Raw genomic sequence first — 19,286 nt, 5'->3', positions numbered from 1 at the left:
TTTTATTTATTTATTTGACAGAGAGATAGACAGAAGAGCACAAGCAGAGGGAGTGGCAGAGGGAGAGGGAGAAGCAGGCTCCGCACCGAGCAGGGAACCCGATGCAGGACTCGATCCCAGGACCCCGAGATCATGACCTGAGCCGAAGGCATACGCTCAACCATCTGAGCCACCCAGGCGCCCCTGGTGTCAACTTCTTGAGGCTGGCTTTATCCTTCAAATTTCCCACTAACAGCTCCCATGTCTTATCACCAGGCATGTACCAGACCAGCTACGGGTTAGAGATGCATTATTTCATTTAGTCCTCATCATTAGGCTGTGAAATAGATGATAGTACTTTGTGAGGGATGAGGAAGAAACACTCTTAAGTCGGTAATTGGATCAAAGTCACATAGGTAGTAAGTGGTAGAGTGAGGGTTTAAATCCAGATCTCTCTGGGTTCCCTTTCTGTTATTCTTTGATTCTTTTTGTTAAAGAACTGTATTGGAATGGTTAGCCATTAAACCTCCTAATGTTTACCTTCACTTCCAGTTTTTGTTCAGTGTAGGATTTCCTAATTTGAGGTTTAGCGATATGTTTAAAATGGCATGCTGGTTTGCACATGTGTATGTGTGCAGGGGCTTAAATATTTTTTGTTCTTACGTTTTACTATTGGCTTGAGGTCCTGACATGGAACTGTCTTGCGTTTTCCATGGAGGAGTCAGGAGAGAGGGAGGGGGCAGAAGGCGAGGGTGAATGAGTGAGTCCGGACCAGCCTCTGCCTAACCCTGGTGCAAGCAGTTAGCTGCTGCATTGAGGTAGAAGGGTACTAACGGTTTTATGGAAACAGACACTTACATGCATTATTTCATATAATTCTCACAGTAGCCTTTGTGGTAAGTGGTTTTAGCCTCAATTTATAGACAGGAAAACTGAAGCACAGAACATTAAGCAGGTTTGTCCAATGTTGTACAAGTAGAATATAGAGTCATCAGTATTCCATTGACTATCTGACCCCAGAACCCATGGTCTTTTCCTTTACATATTCTCATTTCTAACAACAATAATAGCTAATATTTATTGAGCTCTTACACTATGTGCTGAGCAGGATTCTTCCCACTTTACTGGATTATTTCATTTAATCCATACAGCAGTCTTATGAGCTACTCACTCACTATGTCCATTTTACAGGTGAGTAAATTGAGGCACAGAGAGTTAAAGTAACCTGGCAAGGATCAGAAGGCACGAGAGTAGCAGATCAGAGATAGTCTCCACTCTGGAGTGGACTTTCTTATAAACTGTAGTTTCAAGCAGTTTCTACCAGCTAGAGCCACACTCCCTACTCCCCTCTTCCCCCACCTCACTTTCCTTACCTGCAAGATAAAACTAGAGGGGTTATTTAGAAAAAAGAGTTTGTTTGCCTTTTTAGGAAAGTATGTTTAAGAGGGAAATTCTCTCCTTGGAGGAACTGCAGTAAGTACTGAGCACCGTGGGCCTGAGATCTAGCCGAGTTGCTTATGTACATCCTACTCATGAGACTTGGCTAGGATACATTAAACACTGATAATCTCTGACTTCTTTGGCCACTTCAATAAGGATAATAAAAACTCACCCTCTTAATGACCACGTTGCAAAGTTTTCTAACTCCAGTCTTTTCGCCCAGTTCAGTTTATCGGTAGTGATTGACCTTACTTCTATTCTTATGCCTACTAGCCTGCACGGAGTATGGGCTGTTACTGCTTTGCCTTGGTCAGTTCGTACTTGACTCTCAGCAGGCACGATGCAGTCCCCAAGCGTCTACCATTTATTTGCCTTTGGCACTGTGATGAAGCCTATTCCCACAAAATGAAGTGAGCTTTGTGGCACACAGACCCAGGGCCTCACTCTCCTTGAGTCTGCAGTATTAAAAGCATGGTGGTGTTTCATGGCGTAACTCTTCGGCTTGTATACAGCTTTACTGCAGGAAGGAAACAGAAGTGTTGGGTGCACCGAAGTGATGATAATTCAAAACCCACACGCCTATTCTTCTTTGAATTTTTTTCTTTCATCTGTTGCTCTTGTCCATTTAACAGAATTCCTTTACAACCAAATAAAAGTAAAGAATGAAACAAGCTGGGTTTGATTTTATGCTCTGATCTTTACTAGCTTCTAGGGCATTGGGCAACTTATTGAACCTCTCTGGGTCTCAGTTTCCCCATCCTGAGGATTATCGATAATGTCTGGTAAGCACCTGGTAGGAGCCCAGCACAGCGCAGGTGTTCCATACAGAGAAGCCGCTATTATTATAAAATGCATAGACGATCTTATGATGTAAAGGCTTGAGATTTGTTTTGTTTATGGTAGTAAATAGTGTTTCCCTGTGGACTTCTCTGTGCTGCTTCTGTGAAATCCCAGGAAAACAGTAGAATAGTGTTTGCAATAAGGAAAGATAGCTCTTTGTTCCCTTCAACAGACAAAAGAAGCTCATTATCGTATCAAGTAGTGACTGTTGCTATTGAACTGGTTTATTTGTATGTTTTTTCTGTTTTTTTTTTCTAGGGATTTATTTGTGGCTTTTCAGTAGCAACAGGTGCAGCAGCGAGACTAGTGTCAGGATACGACAGCTATGGAAATATCTGTGGGCAGAAAAATGCAAAGTTGGAAGCAATACCAAACAGTGGCATGGACCACACCCATCGGAAGTGAGTAGACTGTTGGCTGAATGAACACTATGGGAACTTTGAAGGGGGGTGGAAAATCCTGCTTTTCTTACTATTATAAAAATAATATTCAGTAAGATATTATTTTTGTATGACTCCTGTTGGTGGTTTTATTTTTTGTTTAACTGCCCACTAGAATTATTCCTGTTTTTGCTCTGTAAATACATTTTCCAGGAAATAAAATTAGCTGCCAAGTTAAAATGCACCATCTTGAGGTTTTAATGAGTAAAGGCTTGATTTGAGAGCGTATTCCTATACTCTCTTTTCCCATTAGCCTTTAGGTTGTACACGAAGTTTTAACTCTGGAAATAATGTAATTATTTTTTCTTCCTAAGATTGTACTTAATGGGAGACAGAGGGATGATAATGGATTTTGAAACATTAAAGGTATAACAAAACATTTTGTGATGCATCGTTTATAAGTACAGTACACATCAATTTCCAGTTTTGTTTTGTTTTTTTAAGATTTATTTATTTGTTTGACACAGAGAGAGAGAGACAGCGAGAGAGGGAACACAAGCAGGAAGAGTGGGAGAGGGAGAAGCAGGCCTCCCGCCGAGCAGGGACCCCAATACAGGGCTCGATCCCAGGACCCTGGGATCATGACCCGAGCCGAAGGCAGATGCTTAACCGACTGAGCCACCCAGGCGCCCCTTCCTGTTTTATAAAATATAATGTTTTCTTCGTCAGACTTTAAAATTTGTTTTGAGTTCTCAAGCTTCATCTTTTGCATTTTATGAAATTCCTGACTTAATCGCCTTTTTTTTAATAAGAGCTATTTCATTTTTAATGTCTGTGAGGAAAATGTCATTAAACATACCTTAGGTATGATGTCAGTGTATTGGTCCACACTGTATATTAATGCCCCATCATACTTGATTAGACAAGTTTAATAAATAAAAACAGGTCTTCAGAATTAACCAAACTAATTTTAAAGTAATGGGTTACCCAATTCAGTTAATGAACTTTATAGGAAAAGTCTAAGCAGTGAAAGCTATTTTTAGGCTATAGTTGTTTTAAGAAGCATTTTCCAGGATATAGCAGCTGTATTTATTTTATTTTATATTTTTAAGATTTTATTTATTTATTTGACAGAGAGAGACACAGAGAAAGAGGAGGGAACACAAGCAGGGGGAGTGGGAGAGGGAGAAGCAGGCTTCCTGCAGAGCAGGGAGCCCAATGCGGGGCTCGATCCCAGGACCCCGGGATCATGACCTGAGCTGAAGGCAGATGCTTAACGACTGAGCCACCCAAGTGCCCCATAGTAGCTATATTTATTGTTAGATAAATTTGTTTGTTAAGTCAGGGCCCTTTCTGGAAAGTATAAGATTAATTGGATAATTTCACAAACTTGAAGAAATCCAAATAGTTAATCATATCTCAGAGATATTCCCCCATTGAATGAAGGAATAATGCATTTCAAATAAATAAGATTTCAAGTTATAATAATGAATATTTGTGTAGCATATCATAGTTGGCAAGCATATGATACCATGCTGTGAGGTAGGTGTAGCAGAGGTTTAGAGAGATTGAAGTGATTTTCTCCAAAGTCTGGTTGGTCAGTGGACTATCAAACACAGACCATGAGCTTTTCTCTTGATAAGCACCTGTATCCCTTGACAGAAGTGAAAATTGGATTCATAGAAAGTAATTTGGAGGATTTTCATTTATCCCTTTTTTGATTGCTTTATAGAATTAACACAATTTTTAGGCCTTGTGTTATTTCTGATAACAAGACAGCATATTTTTCTTTAGAAATAATTTTAGACTTCTAGAAGTTGCAAAAATAGTATAGAATTCCACATCTTTTGTTGTTGTTATTATAGGTACTGTCTATGCTGTCAAATACGTTTTGACTCTTTAATGCTGGTGACATGTACCAAACATAAAATATTACCATTTAGGTAATTGATGAGATTGGAGAAAAAAAGAGCTCTCTTCCCTGAGGTCTGTTGCTCACATGAGGTCATACTCATGTTTATGGCTCCCTTTATAAACTTGCTGATGGTTCCAAGCATATTGTCACCGTAAGGTTTGTGTTGATGTCACTCTTTATGCTTAACCTTATGGAGGTTCATTTGGTCATTTCTTAATTTCAAATCCTTACATTTTCTATATACTGATATAGATATTTTCTATGTATTGTATGTTCTATACACTATATATATACACACACGCTATATATATATTTATATATATTTGCCTCTTGCAAAGAGAGCCTGCTTCTTATTCCAAAAAAAAGTGGTTACTTTTCCCTGAGTGCTTAGCATAGTTGGGAGCCATTCATGGATTGCTGTAGAGGAAATAGTTTCCCAAGTGTAGCTATACCGTAAGTATGCATGTTTGTTTGTTTGTTTTCTTATTAAAGATTTTATTTATTCATAAGAGACAGAGACAGAGAGAGAGGCAGAGGGAGAAGCAGGCTCCCCACTGAGCAGGGAGCCGGATGCGGGACTCAATCCCAGGACCCTGGGACCATGACCTGAGCCGAAGGCAGACGCTTGACTATCTGAGCCACCCAGGAGCCCTGTTTGTTTGTTTTTTTTATTGAGAGGGAGAGGGTAAGAGAGAATCTTAAGCAGGCTCCACGCCCAGCATGGAACCTGACCTGGCGCTCTATCTCACAACCCTGAGATCATGACCTGAGCCAAAATCCAGACACTCAACTGACTGTACCACCCAGGGGCCCCTGTTTATTTATCTTGGATCTCTACTTCTTCTTCTCTGCATGTAAACATTTCAGTGCTGACCCATCTAAGTATTTCTATCTATAAATGGAATATATATATTTTTAATGAATAATACATTTTTGAACATACCTTTCTCAGGTAAGTCTATACTGTTTGGTTTTGAAAGAAGGCATAGCGTCGTCGTGTTTGTTACCTTTACTCCATCCTCTTCTTTTTCCTGACAAATGCATTCGTTCCCTCCTTTTTCATTCATTTCCTGATACATCTTTGTCTTCATTATGAATACTAGGCTGCACCATAGCTATGGAATTTTTTTTGTATCTGTTTTGTCTGTTGCTACCTCAACTTGACCTTGATCACTACTTTCTCCCATTTCTTATCCCCAGTCCCTAGTACCTGATACTTAACTAGGACCTACCTCCATACATATTTGTTGAATAAGTTAATAAATGAATCCTCTAAAATCTTGAATACAACTAACTCTTTCTTGCTTTCATGAGTATTGTTTTCTCTGTCAGAAAGGAACATTTCTCCCGTTCCTCACGTGGCTAAATTCTACTCATCCTTCAGCCCTCACTATAAATGTTATTTCTCAGAAAGGTCTTTTTTGATCTCACAATTTAAATCAGGTATTTAAAAATACTTCCTCATGGGGCGCCTGGCTGGCTCAGTCAGTAGAGCATGTGACTCTTGATCCTGGGGTTGTGAGTTCGAGCCCCACATTGGGTGTCGAGTTTACTTAAAAAATAAATAAATGAAAGTAAATAAAAATATTCTCATTGTTTCCTATCATTTGTGTAATTATATATTTATTTTGTGATTATTTGTTAAATGTGTCTTCTAAGCTCTGAGGTGAGGTCTGTTTTCAGTACTATATCCTCAGTACTTGAAATGTAGTAGACACTCAAATATTTGTTGAATGGGTAAAAAAATTATCTTCTTAAAATATTTTCTAGGAAGTGAATTACCAAGTTTGAGGATAAGATTAAGATTACTAATACAGGGGCGCCTGGGTGGCTCAGTCAGTTAAGCGGCTGCCTTCTGCTCAGGTCATGATCCCAGGGTCTTGGGATCAAGACCCGCATTGGGCTCCCTGCTCCGCGGGAAGCCTGCTTCTCCCTCTCTCACTCCCCCTACTTGTATTCCCTCTCTCACTGTCTCTTTCTGTCAAATAAATAAAATCTTAAAAAAAAGAGATTACTAATACATAAGATTATTTTAAGATTATTAATAAAAATTGCTGATGAATATGGCTTTCCATAAAGTCTGTTCCATTTACATTCCCACCAATGTCTGAGATTGCTTTATCTTTGCTAGTATTACTAGTTTTTATTTTTTACTCATTTGGTTAACCAAAAAATGGTGTCTTATGGTTTTAATTTGCACGTCTTTGGTTATTCGTGAGCATGAGCCTCTTTCCTTCGCATGTTTGTTGACCTCAGCACAACTGTTGTGCTAGCATATTTATTCTTGGTTTTCTAATCTCTAATCTTCTCCATCCTTTATACTGTGATAGGATTAAGTTCTTTCAAACACTTTTTATGGTCATTTCCCTGCTCAAGAGCCTTTCCTTTAGTGTTGATGCTTATAGTATCAAAGGTGAGCCCACTCAACACCTGCCATTTCAGGCTTCCCATGATCTAGACCCTTTGTGCCTATTCAGTCCTTTCTCACTGTTTGTCAGTATAGTAGTATTGTTCAAGATAATCATTTTGCCTGTGTGCTGTCCCCTTGCCCTCTCTGCCAGTCTGAATTCTTGAAAGATTTAAGGTGGGTCTCCTAACCTCTTCACGAAATATTTCAAAACAAACTTTATCCCACAGTGATCTTTTATTACTTTCCTAGCTCAAATTTGTTTTTCAGTTGCCTTGGAGTTCTTCTCCAATTATACTGTGTGTTTCTTCTGCCTGTCATAATTACCATTTGCTAGATAACAATGTTACTATAAACTTGGTGGCTTAAAAGAAGACACATTTACTATCTCACAGTTTCTGTGGGTCAGGAATACGGGTATGGCTTAGCTGGGTCTCCTGCTTCAGAGTGTCTCGCAGGACTGCGATCAAGGTGTTGGTCAGGATTGGGGCTCTGCTGGGGAGTTCCCCTTCCAAGCTCATATAGTTGGCAGCACTCTCTTTCAAGAGCCTTGGCTCTTTATGGCTGTAAGCCTGGGGCCACTGCATATGGTGGCTTACTTCAAAGCCAGCAAGGGAAAGCATCAACAGAGTCTGCTAGCAAGATAGAAGTTAAATTTCTTGTATAAAATTATAGAAGTGATGTCCTGTCACCTTTGCCATCTTCTACTTGTTAGAAGCAAGTCACAAGTCCCACCCAAAGTCAAGGGGATTGAATTACACCGAAGTGTGAATTCCAAGAGGTGGGAATAACTGGGGCATCTTAAAGTCTTCTGCCACCCTGTCCAACTGTGTCTTCCTGGAGTGCTGTGTTTTTGTATAGCTCCCAGATTTGAATACCCAAGTTACTTCATAGGGGCTGATTCAGTTGCAGTAATAGAGGAAGGAAAAAAACCAGAAGAGGAATGGGAAGGGGGAATGCCTTTGACCTGTTCTAATTGGAAATTTTCAGGGACACCTGGGTGGCTCAGTCAGTTAAGCGTCTGCCTTCAGCTCACTCAGGTCATGATCCCAGAGTCCTGGGATCGAGTCCTGGAATCGAGCCCTGCATTGGGCTCCCTGCTCAGCAGGGAACCTGCTTCTCCCTCTCCTTCTGCCCCTCCCCCTGCTTGTGCATTCTCTTTCTCTCTCTCAAATAAATAAATAAAATCTTAAAAAAAAAAAAGTTTAAGATGCCAAGATGACTGTAGAATTCTATTAATGGTAAAGAAAAGGCAATATTTTATTGCCTTATCATTTTTTTTAAGATTTATTTATTTGGCAGAGAGAGAAGGGGAGGAGCAAAGGGAGAGAAAGAGAAGGAATCTTAAGCAGACTCCATGCCCAGCATGGAGCCTGAAGAGGGACTCAATTCAGGACCCTGAGATCATGACCTGAGCCAAAAAGAGTCGGCTGCTTAACTGACTGAGCCACCTAGGTGCCCCTGTTGCCTTATCACCCTAATTGTAATGTGTTCTTTTTCCCCAAGTAATATTTTTGACCTGATAATATATTTACTGCAGTAATAAGGATGTAAAGGAAAATGGTAGATAATATCTTATGAGATACAGGAAGGCCCCAACTTCAAATGGATTATGTTCCCAAACCTCATTTTTAAGTTGGTTGTTTGAGATATGTACAAATCTTCTGCATAGAAACAGTGCTATAAATAAGGTTCTGACGCTGGGTTAACTCAGAAAGCTCATTTATCTTAGAATCATAGACTGTCAGTGGTGAAAGGGATCTTTAAGATTATCTAGTGTGTAACCACCTTAAAGCATCCCGTCAAATATTGGTAAGCCTTATGTGTAACCTCCGTAAAGCACCCCATCAAATGCTGGTGAGTGCCAGCTGAGGCTCAGAGAAGAAAATGCCTTGTTTTGTAGTTGAGCTATTATTATGTAGCAGAGATGCTAGAGAACAAGGGTAAGGCTTACAGTCTTTTTTTGGGGGGAGGGTTGTGGGGAACAGGGTAGTAATAATATGTTTGAACTCTGATCAACAATTCCAAAATTCTACATTGCCTACCATTTTCAAAACCTACCATTCTTCCACATTCTACATTGCCTACCATTTTCAAAACCGTAAAGCTAGCTTTACAGTGTATGTGTCAATTTTTAGAGAATTATTATTATTATAGAAATTCTTCCCAAAGGGGAAGCCTCCTCTCCTCCATATCAATTTGGATAGAACAGGGCTGCTTCTAGTTCTAAGATACCTGCGTTCGTGGATATGGGGACTATACTGGGGCAAAACATCTAGCTCTGTTGGCCCCTGGGGAGACAGTTGGAGGAGAAGGGAGGTATTGTGTTTCCACCATGGATGTTACCTTGTCCTGGCTGCCTGGGGTGGGAGAGGCTATGGCGAGATGACAGTGACTCTTAGTATGCATAGGTTATTGTAAAGCCAGGTGAGGGTATGTAGAGAACTGCTGTTAATCTTTTTTATATAGGTATTATATCATTATTAGAAATTTTTTCTCCATTCTGCAAACAATCCTACCACAGAGCTTAGTGACCCTTTCTTTGTTGACTCTTAAATTTTCTCAGATAAGTGAGATAGGTCTCACTTATCAGTATCGATTTTTTACATAGAGCTTCCAAAGATATATTTTTTGCACAAATCTAACTTTATTCTTTATCTTTTTATCTTTCCTCTAAGGAAGCCATTTAAAGCCCCAATCATTGATAAAGGTTCTTTGACCGTAAAATGCCTCTCAGATTTCAGATAATCAGTATTAACAGGATGTACAGGAAGTAGAGGTCTGAGGAGGTTGATGACATACATTTGTAAGTAAAATCTATAGGGGGCATTTTATTTGAGACCTGTTTCAATTACCTTTGTAACCTGTGGTAGGGTATCTAGTGTGAGTTTAACTTCTTTTTTTTAACTGTCTCATTACCCAGAAATGCACAGCGTAGAATGTTCGTGGTAGAAGGGGTCTGGAGATCACTGAGCCCCTTCATTTTGCAGGTGAAGAGCCTGGGGTCTAGGAAACTTCAGTGGCTTGATGAAACAGTATCAGGACTAGCACCCACCCTTGGACGCTCAGTCTAGTGCTCTTTGCGTTATATACTGCCCCGTCCCCGGTAAGCTACACAATGATTCCAATTGCCCACCCTTTTTACTTTTGGGGCCTCTCCCTCAGAACATTTAAAAATGAAAAACTTTTGGTAGAACATGCAGAGAAGGAAGGGCAGGTTATATAAATTAATAAAGTTAAAACTAAAGAAACTTTGAAACCTATATGATCCATGAAGCCTTCAAATAATCTGATGGCAGTCTTGTCTGTTTTTCTCTCTGTCAGATAACACGCATTTTTTTTTTAAGATTTTATTTATTTATTTGACATAGAGAGAGAGAGCACAAGTAGGCAGAGTGGCAGGCAGAGGGAGAGGGAGAAGCAGGCTCCCCGCTGAGCAGGGAACCCGATGTGGGGCTCAATCCCAGGACCTTGGGATCATGACCTGAGCTGAAGGCAGACACTTAACTGACTGAGCCACCCAGGCACCCCAAGAACACGCACTTTAATGATGAAATGTGTTGTTTTTATTTCACATTTGGGCATTTTTATCATTTGTGTTTTAAATATTTATTGAAAAACATGTAGCTTAAACTGATAATGTTACTTTTTTTCCCCGATAATGTTATTTTTATTGTTAGTTGATTACTTAATAGACAGTAGCCTTATTTTAAAGAAACTCTATTTTTATGATCTCTGCATGGATACAGAATAGGACTTCAGTGGCCACCGGTTACCTTCCCTAAAGCTCAGGTGTCTATAGGTTTAATGTCTGGTTCAGCCTACCCCATGAGGGCTAATTAGCTTATTAACTCTTATAAAGGCTTATTTGGGAGTTGGTACTGATACGGTACCAATTTGGAGACTGTGTTTACTCTTTAAACTACTCCTAAAAAGATTTCTTTTTTTAAGTTTTGTTTATTTTTAGAGAGAGAGAGAAACAGCATGAGAGAGGAGAGGGTCAGAGGGAGAAGCAGACTCCCTGCTGAGCAGGGAGCCTGATGTGGGACTCGATCCCAGGACTCCAGGATCATGACCTGAGCCGAAGGCAGTCGCTTAACCAACTGAGCCACCGAGGTGCCCTAAACTACTAAAAAGATTGCCAAGGTTCCTGGGCCTACACCATGCTGAATACCCATCTATTTTAGGAAGAACATTTTTCTTTAATTAATTAATATGTAAAACATGCCTTTTTTGGAAGACCTTTAAAGAAGTTATCAAGTCTTGTTGACTGTGCATACCTGTCCCTGTTTGGAAAAGAAAAGGAACTAGAAATTTCTAGTACAGATAAAATTTGCTAAACTCCTTGGTTCAAGGATCCTTTTATCAGCCAAGTATAGTTGGTTCTTCATGTTTATGCAACTAGGACTTCTTTCTCTTTCTCCTGATGACTGAAATTACTGTTTACTGAATGACTATCCTTCGCCATTCCTGAAAATTCTGTTAATTATTTTGTTTAGTCCTCAGCAAATATTAAAGTTTGTGTGCCAGAGATCTCCATTAGGAATAAATAAAATAGGAAACAACCTAAATGGCTGAAAAAGAGGTTTGGTAAATTCATTTATTCATGCATTGTATTTCTTGTCATCTTTGGGTTAGACATTGGATCTTATAGTCTAGAGCAAAAGAGGCACACTCTTTTACCTCATGGAAATTATAATCTAGTGGAGAAAACAGAACTTAATAAAATCATCATACAATCACAGTATTACTATGTTGTCGAAAGTGTTATGAAGGGAGAGGCATAAAGGCACGAGATGGGTTGTAATAGGAGGACCTGGCCCAGACTGAGGTACTATGGAGCGAAAAAATTATGGTGTGGAATCATGTCCATTGACATTGAATAGCCACATAATGTTATTAAGGGAAAAATAAGGTACAGAACAGCATATGTAATATGATTTTTATATGTATAAAAATATACATGTACATAGAAAGGTACAGAATGACATGAAGATGTTATCATGTGGTTAACTGTTATATTGTGGATGGTTTTAATTTTATACTTGTAAGTTTTCTTCAATATATATTATTAGCTTAATGAAAAAAATAAAAAAGGCATTCACAATCCCTGATCTTGAAGAGCTTGCATTTTAGCGAGGAAGACAGAATACACAGATAAACCAAGACAGGGCAATGTGGGACAGGTGATGACTCCGGTTTCCTAGGTTCCTAATAACAGGCTGATGGGGACAGAAAAATAAGGCAATTTGATGGTGGCCCTGGAACCACCACTATATTAGTTGCTACTGCAGCTGTAACAAATTGCCACAAACTAAGTGGCTTGAAACAACAAAGTTCTCTGTAAGTCAGAAGTCTGCATGGCAAGGCTCAGCTGATTCCCTGTTCCAGGTTTCACAAGGCTGAAATCCAAGTGTCAGCAGGGCTTTGCTCCTCACTGGAGGCTCTGGGGGATGAATCTTCTTCCAAGCTCATTCGTGCTGTTGCCAGAATTTGGTTCCATGTGGTTGTCAGACTGGGATCCCATTTCCTTGCTGGTTGTCAATGAGGGGTCATTCTCAGCTTCTAGAGGCAGCCTGTATATCCTATAGCCTATATTCTGTGGCTCATGGTCCATTTCCGTTAGCAACAGTGGGCTAGATCCTTCTCATGCTTCAGCCTCTCTGACCTCCCCTTCTTCAGGGTAGCATCTTGGTTCTAGATTGTCCATTTGGAACCCCCAGCCAATGACTGGGGGTTCAGAGACAGAGTCATTTTAAGTAGGGTTTTAAAGCCTTAGGTTGGAGGTTCAGAGCAGGACTTGCATTACAGCAAGTGGAAAATCAGATAAAGTAGGCTTCTGGAAGGAGGGCACACAGAATAGTGATTGGGGGGGTTGGACACTGGTGGTGAATGGATGGTCATGTGGGTTCTTGGGCCACATGGCAACTCAAGAGCCCATCTCTCCTGAGGATAGGATTTCAATTAGAATGCCAAGCTTGGTTCTCATTGGCTGAAGAACATTGTGGGCTGAGTCTACAGGTTGGAGTTTTGTAGGACATGCCAAAGCTGGCTGAAAACTGGCACCCACAGTGAAGAGCTCCTAACTCTTACCTTGTGGAGTTACAGAGGCTTAGGAGAGGAGAGGCAGTGCATTTTATCCACTGTGCTAATGCTTGGGTTTTACAAAATGTTCAGGGTATTCTTCAGAGCAGCCCAATAGATCACCTGCTCATTCCTACAGTTAGAGATAAGTTTGAACAAATGGAGATACTTTAAGCCTTTGACGAGTTTGGCTTTGCTTTGAGGGAAAGCATTGTCCTCTTGGGCTCCTGTCAAATAGTCTCTGATTCTAACATTAATACCACCTCTCCTAGTTTGGCTCAACGCAAAGAAGAGCAGCCTAGGTAGATACTATACGTAAACTTGCATTTGTGGACTCATTTTGTCACAAGCTGATAAGCATTTGAAAACAGTAACAGTTCTAAATGGAAACTTACTGCATTATTTATGCAGTTTTTCCTAAACTTTACTTTTCTCTCATGGAAAATGTTAGAAGTTATAAAAATGATAGGTAAATTTCCTGAAGGCAAATTTATGGAGGCATCTTTGGAAAAATTTTTTTTGCCATACTTTGTGACCACACTACTCTTTAGCCTGGATTTTAAAACTTTTTACAAAGGTAGCATCTGTATTACTAGTGTAATTCTACTTCTAGGATAATACTTGCTATTAATAATACTGCTAGCAATTTGAAAAAGGAGATTCAATTACATACCATAGAAAATGCAGGAGTTGAAAGTTGAAATGTTTTGCAGACTCTAAAAAGGGAAGTAAAAAGCCACTTAGAATGAGATCACATGCATGCAATGGGGCAAGTATGGGGTGATTGGTTTTTCTCTTGGTTACCTGCTTCGGTGTGTAACCTGCCCTAGCTAAGTTAAACAGCTGATTATATATGCTCAATCCAGACTTTCACTACTTTGGTTGGTTCCAGGTTAACCAGGCAACTGTAAAGATTCTAAAAAGCTCTTGTCATTGTATGTAAGCCCACAGATATGACCTTTGTAATATACTTTAGATAAGTATTAACCACTTCAGCTATGAATTTTAAAGTCATTAGTTTGCCTTCTATTTATTTATCTGGACATGAGGGCAACTGAGAAGCTGGAGGGTCCACAGTCCATACATGACCACCCTTACTTCTGACACCAATTGCAAGTTGAGGGGCCCACAAGACCCTTCTTAGGAAGCCTCATAGAACTCCCTGAAATACATTATACTCACAGGGAAGAACTACAGATTAAAATCAGCCAATGAAAGAAGTACACAGGGCAGAGTGTTCATTGTTTTCTCCCTGTGGAGTCAGGGCATTTACTTACCTGGCATTGATATGTGACAATACACATGGCACATTGCCAACTGATAAGCCCACCCAAGTCTCAATATTCAGAATTTTTATTGGTGCTTCATTATGCAGGCATGATTCATTGTGCATGAGGCTGATTCAGTCTCTAGCCCCTCTTGTCAAGCAAACACATATGATCCCAAATTCCTAGTCTGCATGACATTGCTGGTCTTTCTAAGCGTGGTCAACCCTTTGGGCACCTGGCTGGCTCAGTCAGTGGAGTGTGCAACTCTTGATCTCGGGGTTATAAATTCGAACTCCATGTTGGGTGTAGAGGTAACTTAAAAATAAAATCTTAAAAAAAAAAAGAGTGATTAACCCCTGCCCTAAATGCTATCTGGTGTGGCCTGCCCACATCCTAAATCACATTGTTGTTGGACTGTCTGCTATGATCCAAGGCCCCTGGCAAATAAAGACACTCCTTTGCCCAGGGCAAAGTTGAAACTTCTTTCTGAGTAGGTTAAATTCTTTACTACACACTTTAAGTGTGTGGGACTTAATTAGGGACTCTTTAGGTTGGATTTTGTAAAGTACATTTTTCAAGATGAAATTTGAAATATTTTTATAGTTTTATTAAGGTACAATTTACATATAATAGTTTACTGTAACTGGTCACTGTATATAGTCATACACCCTCTATCACAATCCACACTTCTGTTGCCCCCTGAAAATTACCTCATACCCCTTTGCAGCCAGTTCTCCCATCCCTGTTCCCAAGCAACCACTGATCTGCTTTCTGACAGTAGAGTTTTGCCTTTTCTAGAATTTCATCTGCATGAAATCATATAGTATATTGTATTTTGTGTCTGGCATGTTTAACATAGCATAATAATGTTATTGAGATTCATCCATGTTGTTAAACAATAGTGTGTTCCTTTTTAATCACTAAGTAGTATTCCATTGTGTGGCTATACTACATTTTGCTTGTCTGTTCACTAGTTTTTGGATATTTGGGTTATTTACTTATTTAAAATAATTTTGTTCTATTGTGAATAACATTGCTTTGGAAATCTATGCATGTGATGCTGTATGGATATGTATTTCATTACTCTTGGGTAAATACCTAGGTTTGGAATTGCTGAGTCATATGGTGAGGTTGTTTAACTTTACAAGAAGTTGCGGGATTGTTTTCTGGAGGGGTCGCACCATTTTGCATTCCCACCGTAGCTGGCGCATAGGGATGCAAGAACACTTGGTTCCGGGGGTTCCAAACAGACCAGGTTTGGCCGGTCACATGTGCATGTGATGGTATTTCCTTCTGGTTTTAATTCGCATGTTTTAGTGACCAGTGATGGTGAGCATCTTTTTAAAGTATTGGTTGACCATCCATATGCCTTCTTTTGTAAAGTATTTGTTCAAATCTTTTGCACATTTTTTGACAATTTGGTTTGTTTTAAAAAGTTTTAAGAGTTCTTTATATATTCTGTTTATAAGACCTTTGTCAGGTATATGTTTTGCAAATATTTCTCTAATTTGTGGTTTGCCTTTTTATTTTCCTAATGGTATCTTTTGACAGACAAGTTTTTAATTTCAATGAAGTCTAACTTATCCGTTAGATACATTTAGAACACACACACACATACACAAATGTTTCTTTTTAATGGCTCATGTCTTTTGTATTCTATCTGAGAAATCATTGATGTAACCGAAGTCATACAGATTTGTTTCTATATTTTTGTAGCCAGGGCACAGGGGTGCAAGAGCACCTGGCTCTGGGGGTCCCAAACAGACCAGGTTCAGCCCCTTGCCCCTGACAAAATCCAAAGGCAGAGAGACACATGGTGGGGAAACAAGAAAGGAATTTATTTCCATGAGGCCAACACAGGGAAGGTAGCGGACTAATGTCTCAAAGACTGTCTTCAAAGTGCTGAAAATACTTTTGGGTTTATATAAGGAGAATGTGGGACAAAGGTGGGTGGGTACATGCAGGTGGGCAGTAAAGGTCAGGTCATCATTGTCTTGGCGTCAGTCCCAGGGGGGTCTTGCTGGCTCAGGGCAGTCCTTATTGCTCGAGGGGGTGGTTTTGGTTCCCTTCAGGGGATGCTTTGCCTGCAGGGTCTTTTGCCTGAGTTAAGAGATAAGCTAGAAAGAAGAACTTAATAGGTTAGAAAGTACAGACTGAGGTCAAAATGGAGGTAGTTGACGTCCTCTTTCATTTTCCTCTAGAAGTATTGTATTTAGCTCTTATGTTTATGCCTATGATCCATTTTGATTTAATGTTTGCATACGGTGTAAAGAGGTCAAGGTTTGTCTTCTTTTTCCTCCATACAAAAATCCAGTTATTTCAGCTTCATTTATTGAAAAGACTGCTTTCCCTGTTGAATAACCTCGGCACCTTTGTAAAAAACAGACTTTTAAATCTGAGGGCATGAAAGGAAGCTGTTGGAGTTTCTGGTAGTGGCAGATACCAGTATTATGGAAAAAAATTAAAGTAAGGATATCACCTCTTTTATAACACTATTTTAAATAACTAGTTGCAACAAATTATATAAAAGAGATAAATGGAATGCGTGTAGGTCAGTAGAGATAAAAATACTATCCACCAACGACAAGGGACTGTAACCTGAATGTTTAGGAGATTCAACAAAAACATATCTTGAAATGAGATGCTTAAATCATGGGATATAAAACATACACCTAACTCAGTTCAGTCATTTATTTTATCACTAGACAAAAATATAATGAAAAACATAATACTTGTTTTATGAGAAAACAGAACTAACAAGATATAGAGCCAAATACAGAGAATTATAGTACTTAAATAGAATGAAAAGAAAGCAAATAATAAGAGAATATAATCATCTCCTGGCTGAGTAGTCTTAATATAATAAAGATGACAATACTAACAAAGTTAATTTATAGATTTAATACCAGTTAAGATCCTGATAGGATGGTGAATTGGACTTGATTGATAGTATAAATCACAGAATAAAGGAGCAGGAAAGAACTTCAGGGGAGAACATTTTAAAAATTATTCTTGTTCTCAAGATAATTTGAGAGGATTAGAATTAGGAGCATATATTGTAAGTCAGTTAAATGGGGATAAAAGAGCAGAGAGCCATACAATGCAAGTAGAGAAGAGATTAGACCAGAAATCTACGTAGTTACTGAAGTTGAGCACCAAATTAATTGTGGACTTTATGGCTTTGAAGGTAGAAAGGGAAACTTGTGCGTTTTGCAAACCAGAGTTTGCATATTTAAAGGCCTCTAGGCAGGCACTATACATCACTTAAGTGGACTGGGAGTAAGATAATAGGGAACGTTGGACACTTTGAACTTGATATGTGTGTGCCCAATAAAAGGAAAATTTCTACTTGGTCCTGGCTGATTTTTGGCATGTGGGTGGATGGCCCAGTGGTGCTCCTTTTTCAAAAGAAGCCAGAAATCTATTGATGGAAGGAGAGTAGGGGAACACCTGTGACCTACCACTTGCGTCATTTCAGGCTGTTATAACAAAATATCACAGACTGAGAGGCTTATAAACAACAGAAATTTAATTCTTGGGCGCTGGGTGGCTCAGTTGGTTAAGCGACTGCCTTCGGCTCAGGTCATGATCCTGGAGTCCCGGGATCGAGTCCCGCATCGGGCTCCCTGCTCGGCAGGGAGCCTGCTTCTCCCTCTGACCCTCCCCCCTCTCATGTGCTCTCTCTCTCTCATTCTCTCTGTCTCAAATAAATAAATAATATCTTTAAAAAAAAAAAGAAATTTAATTCTCTTAGTTTTGGAGACTAGAAATTTAAGGTCAAGACCAAGATGATCACATTCTCATGAGGGCCCTCCTTCTGGTTCATTACTAACACTTTCTCCCTGTGTCCTCACATGGTAGGAGGGGGTAGGGATCTCTTTGGAACTTTGTTTATAAAGGGCACTAGCCCACTCATGAGGGCTCCATCCTCATGACCTCATCACCTCTCAGAGGCTCCTAATACAACCACCTTTGGAAGTTAGGATTGAACATATGAAATTTGGGGGCACACATTCTGACCATAGCACCTATTGATCTTCTGATTCTTAAATATGAGCAATTAGTGTATTGTCCAAACAAAACAGGTAGGGGGGGAGAGATTACTCATTGTCCAATTAGTGATTGTATAGTTTAGAGCGAAACAAAAAGGAATTTTGCCATTTAAAACCAACACTACTCCCAAGTATATTAACAAGACTACCTGAATGCAGGTTAATAACAGTGATGGAAACAAAATAGAAATATCAGAAATAAACTGATAGTGGCATATGAGAAATCAAGTAAAATAAAAACTAATAGCAATCGGTATTTAACAAAAGACATTGTTGAATGATGATATGAAGGAAACTACCCCTAGAGCTATTTTAATCTCACACCATGCAAAATAAATTTTAGATGAGTTATATATTTTATTTTATTTTTTAAAGATTATATTTTTGCAAGAAAGAGAGAGAGAGAGCATGGGGGGTGGGGGGAAGGGACAGAGGGAGAAGCAGACTCCCTGCTGAGCAGGGAGCCAGAGGTGGGACTCAATCCCAGGACCCTGGGATCATGACTTGAGCCGAAGGCAGATGCTTAACTGACTGAGCCACCCACCCCAGCACACATGAGTTAAATATTTTAAAACAAGTATTATACTTTTGTTATGGAGAGGAAATCATTTATATGTTATTGAAGCATTAAAGGAGTAAGTAGTGGGCATGTTTGACTGTCAAAAAATTTGATTCTCTGATACAAAGATAAAAGCAGTACCTTGAGAACAGTATTTATAGTTTTTCTATAATGGTAAGATTTTTCATGTAATTGGGGATATATCCATAAGAGTAGATTCAGTAGACAGATAACCAGTGATGGTTTACATTTTCACCAAGGATGATTTACACTGGAGAAAATAACATTAATATGTGTGACCTAAAGATCTTCATTTGTAAAACGAAGATAATAATAGTACCTACTTCCTAGGGGATTTTGGA

At 39.4% G+C, this 19,286-nt stretch overlaps 1 protein-coding gene across 3 annotated transcripts in view; it reads left to right on the top strand.

Annotated features, from left to right (window-relative positions):
* The window catches only part of SLC44A1 (solute carrier family 44 member 1), a 197,812-nt gene that overhangs the window by 60,481 nt on the left and 118,045 nt on the right, over positions 1-19,286 (top strand). For all 3 annotated transcript variants that reach the window (XM_035016166.1, XM_035016165.1, XM_035016164.1), the window contains exon 3: positions 2,518-2,660. In XM_035016166.1, the coding sequence (XP_034872057.1) occupies positions 2,518-2,660 (143 nt within the window). The remainder of the gene's footprint in view (positions 1-2,517; positions 2,661-19,286) is intronic.

This window comes from Mirounga leonina, unplaced genomic scaffold (genome assembly GCF_011800145.1).
Source record: "Mirounga leonina isolate KUSES-001 unplaced genomic scaffold, KU_Mleo_1.0 Mir_170, whole genome shotgun sequence".
In the NCBI taxonomy this organism is placed as follows: domain Eukaryota; kingdom Metazoa; phylum Chordata; class Mammalia; order Carnivora; family Phocidae; genus Mirounga; species Mirounga leonina.
Note: the sequence above shows the minus strand (reverse complement) of the source record. Positions and strands in the feature narration are given on the sequence as shown.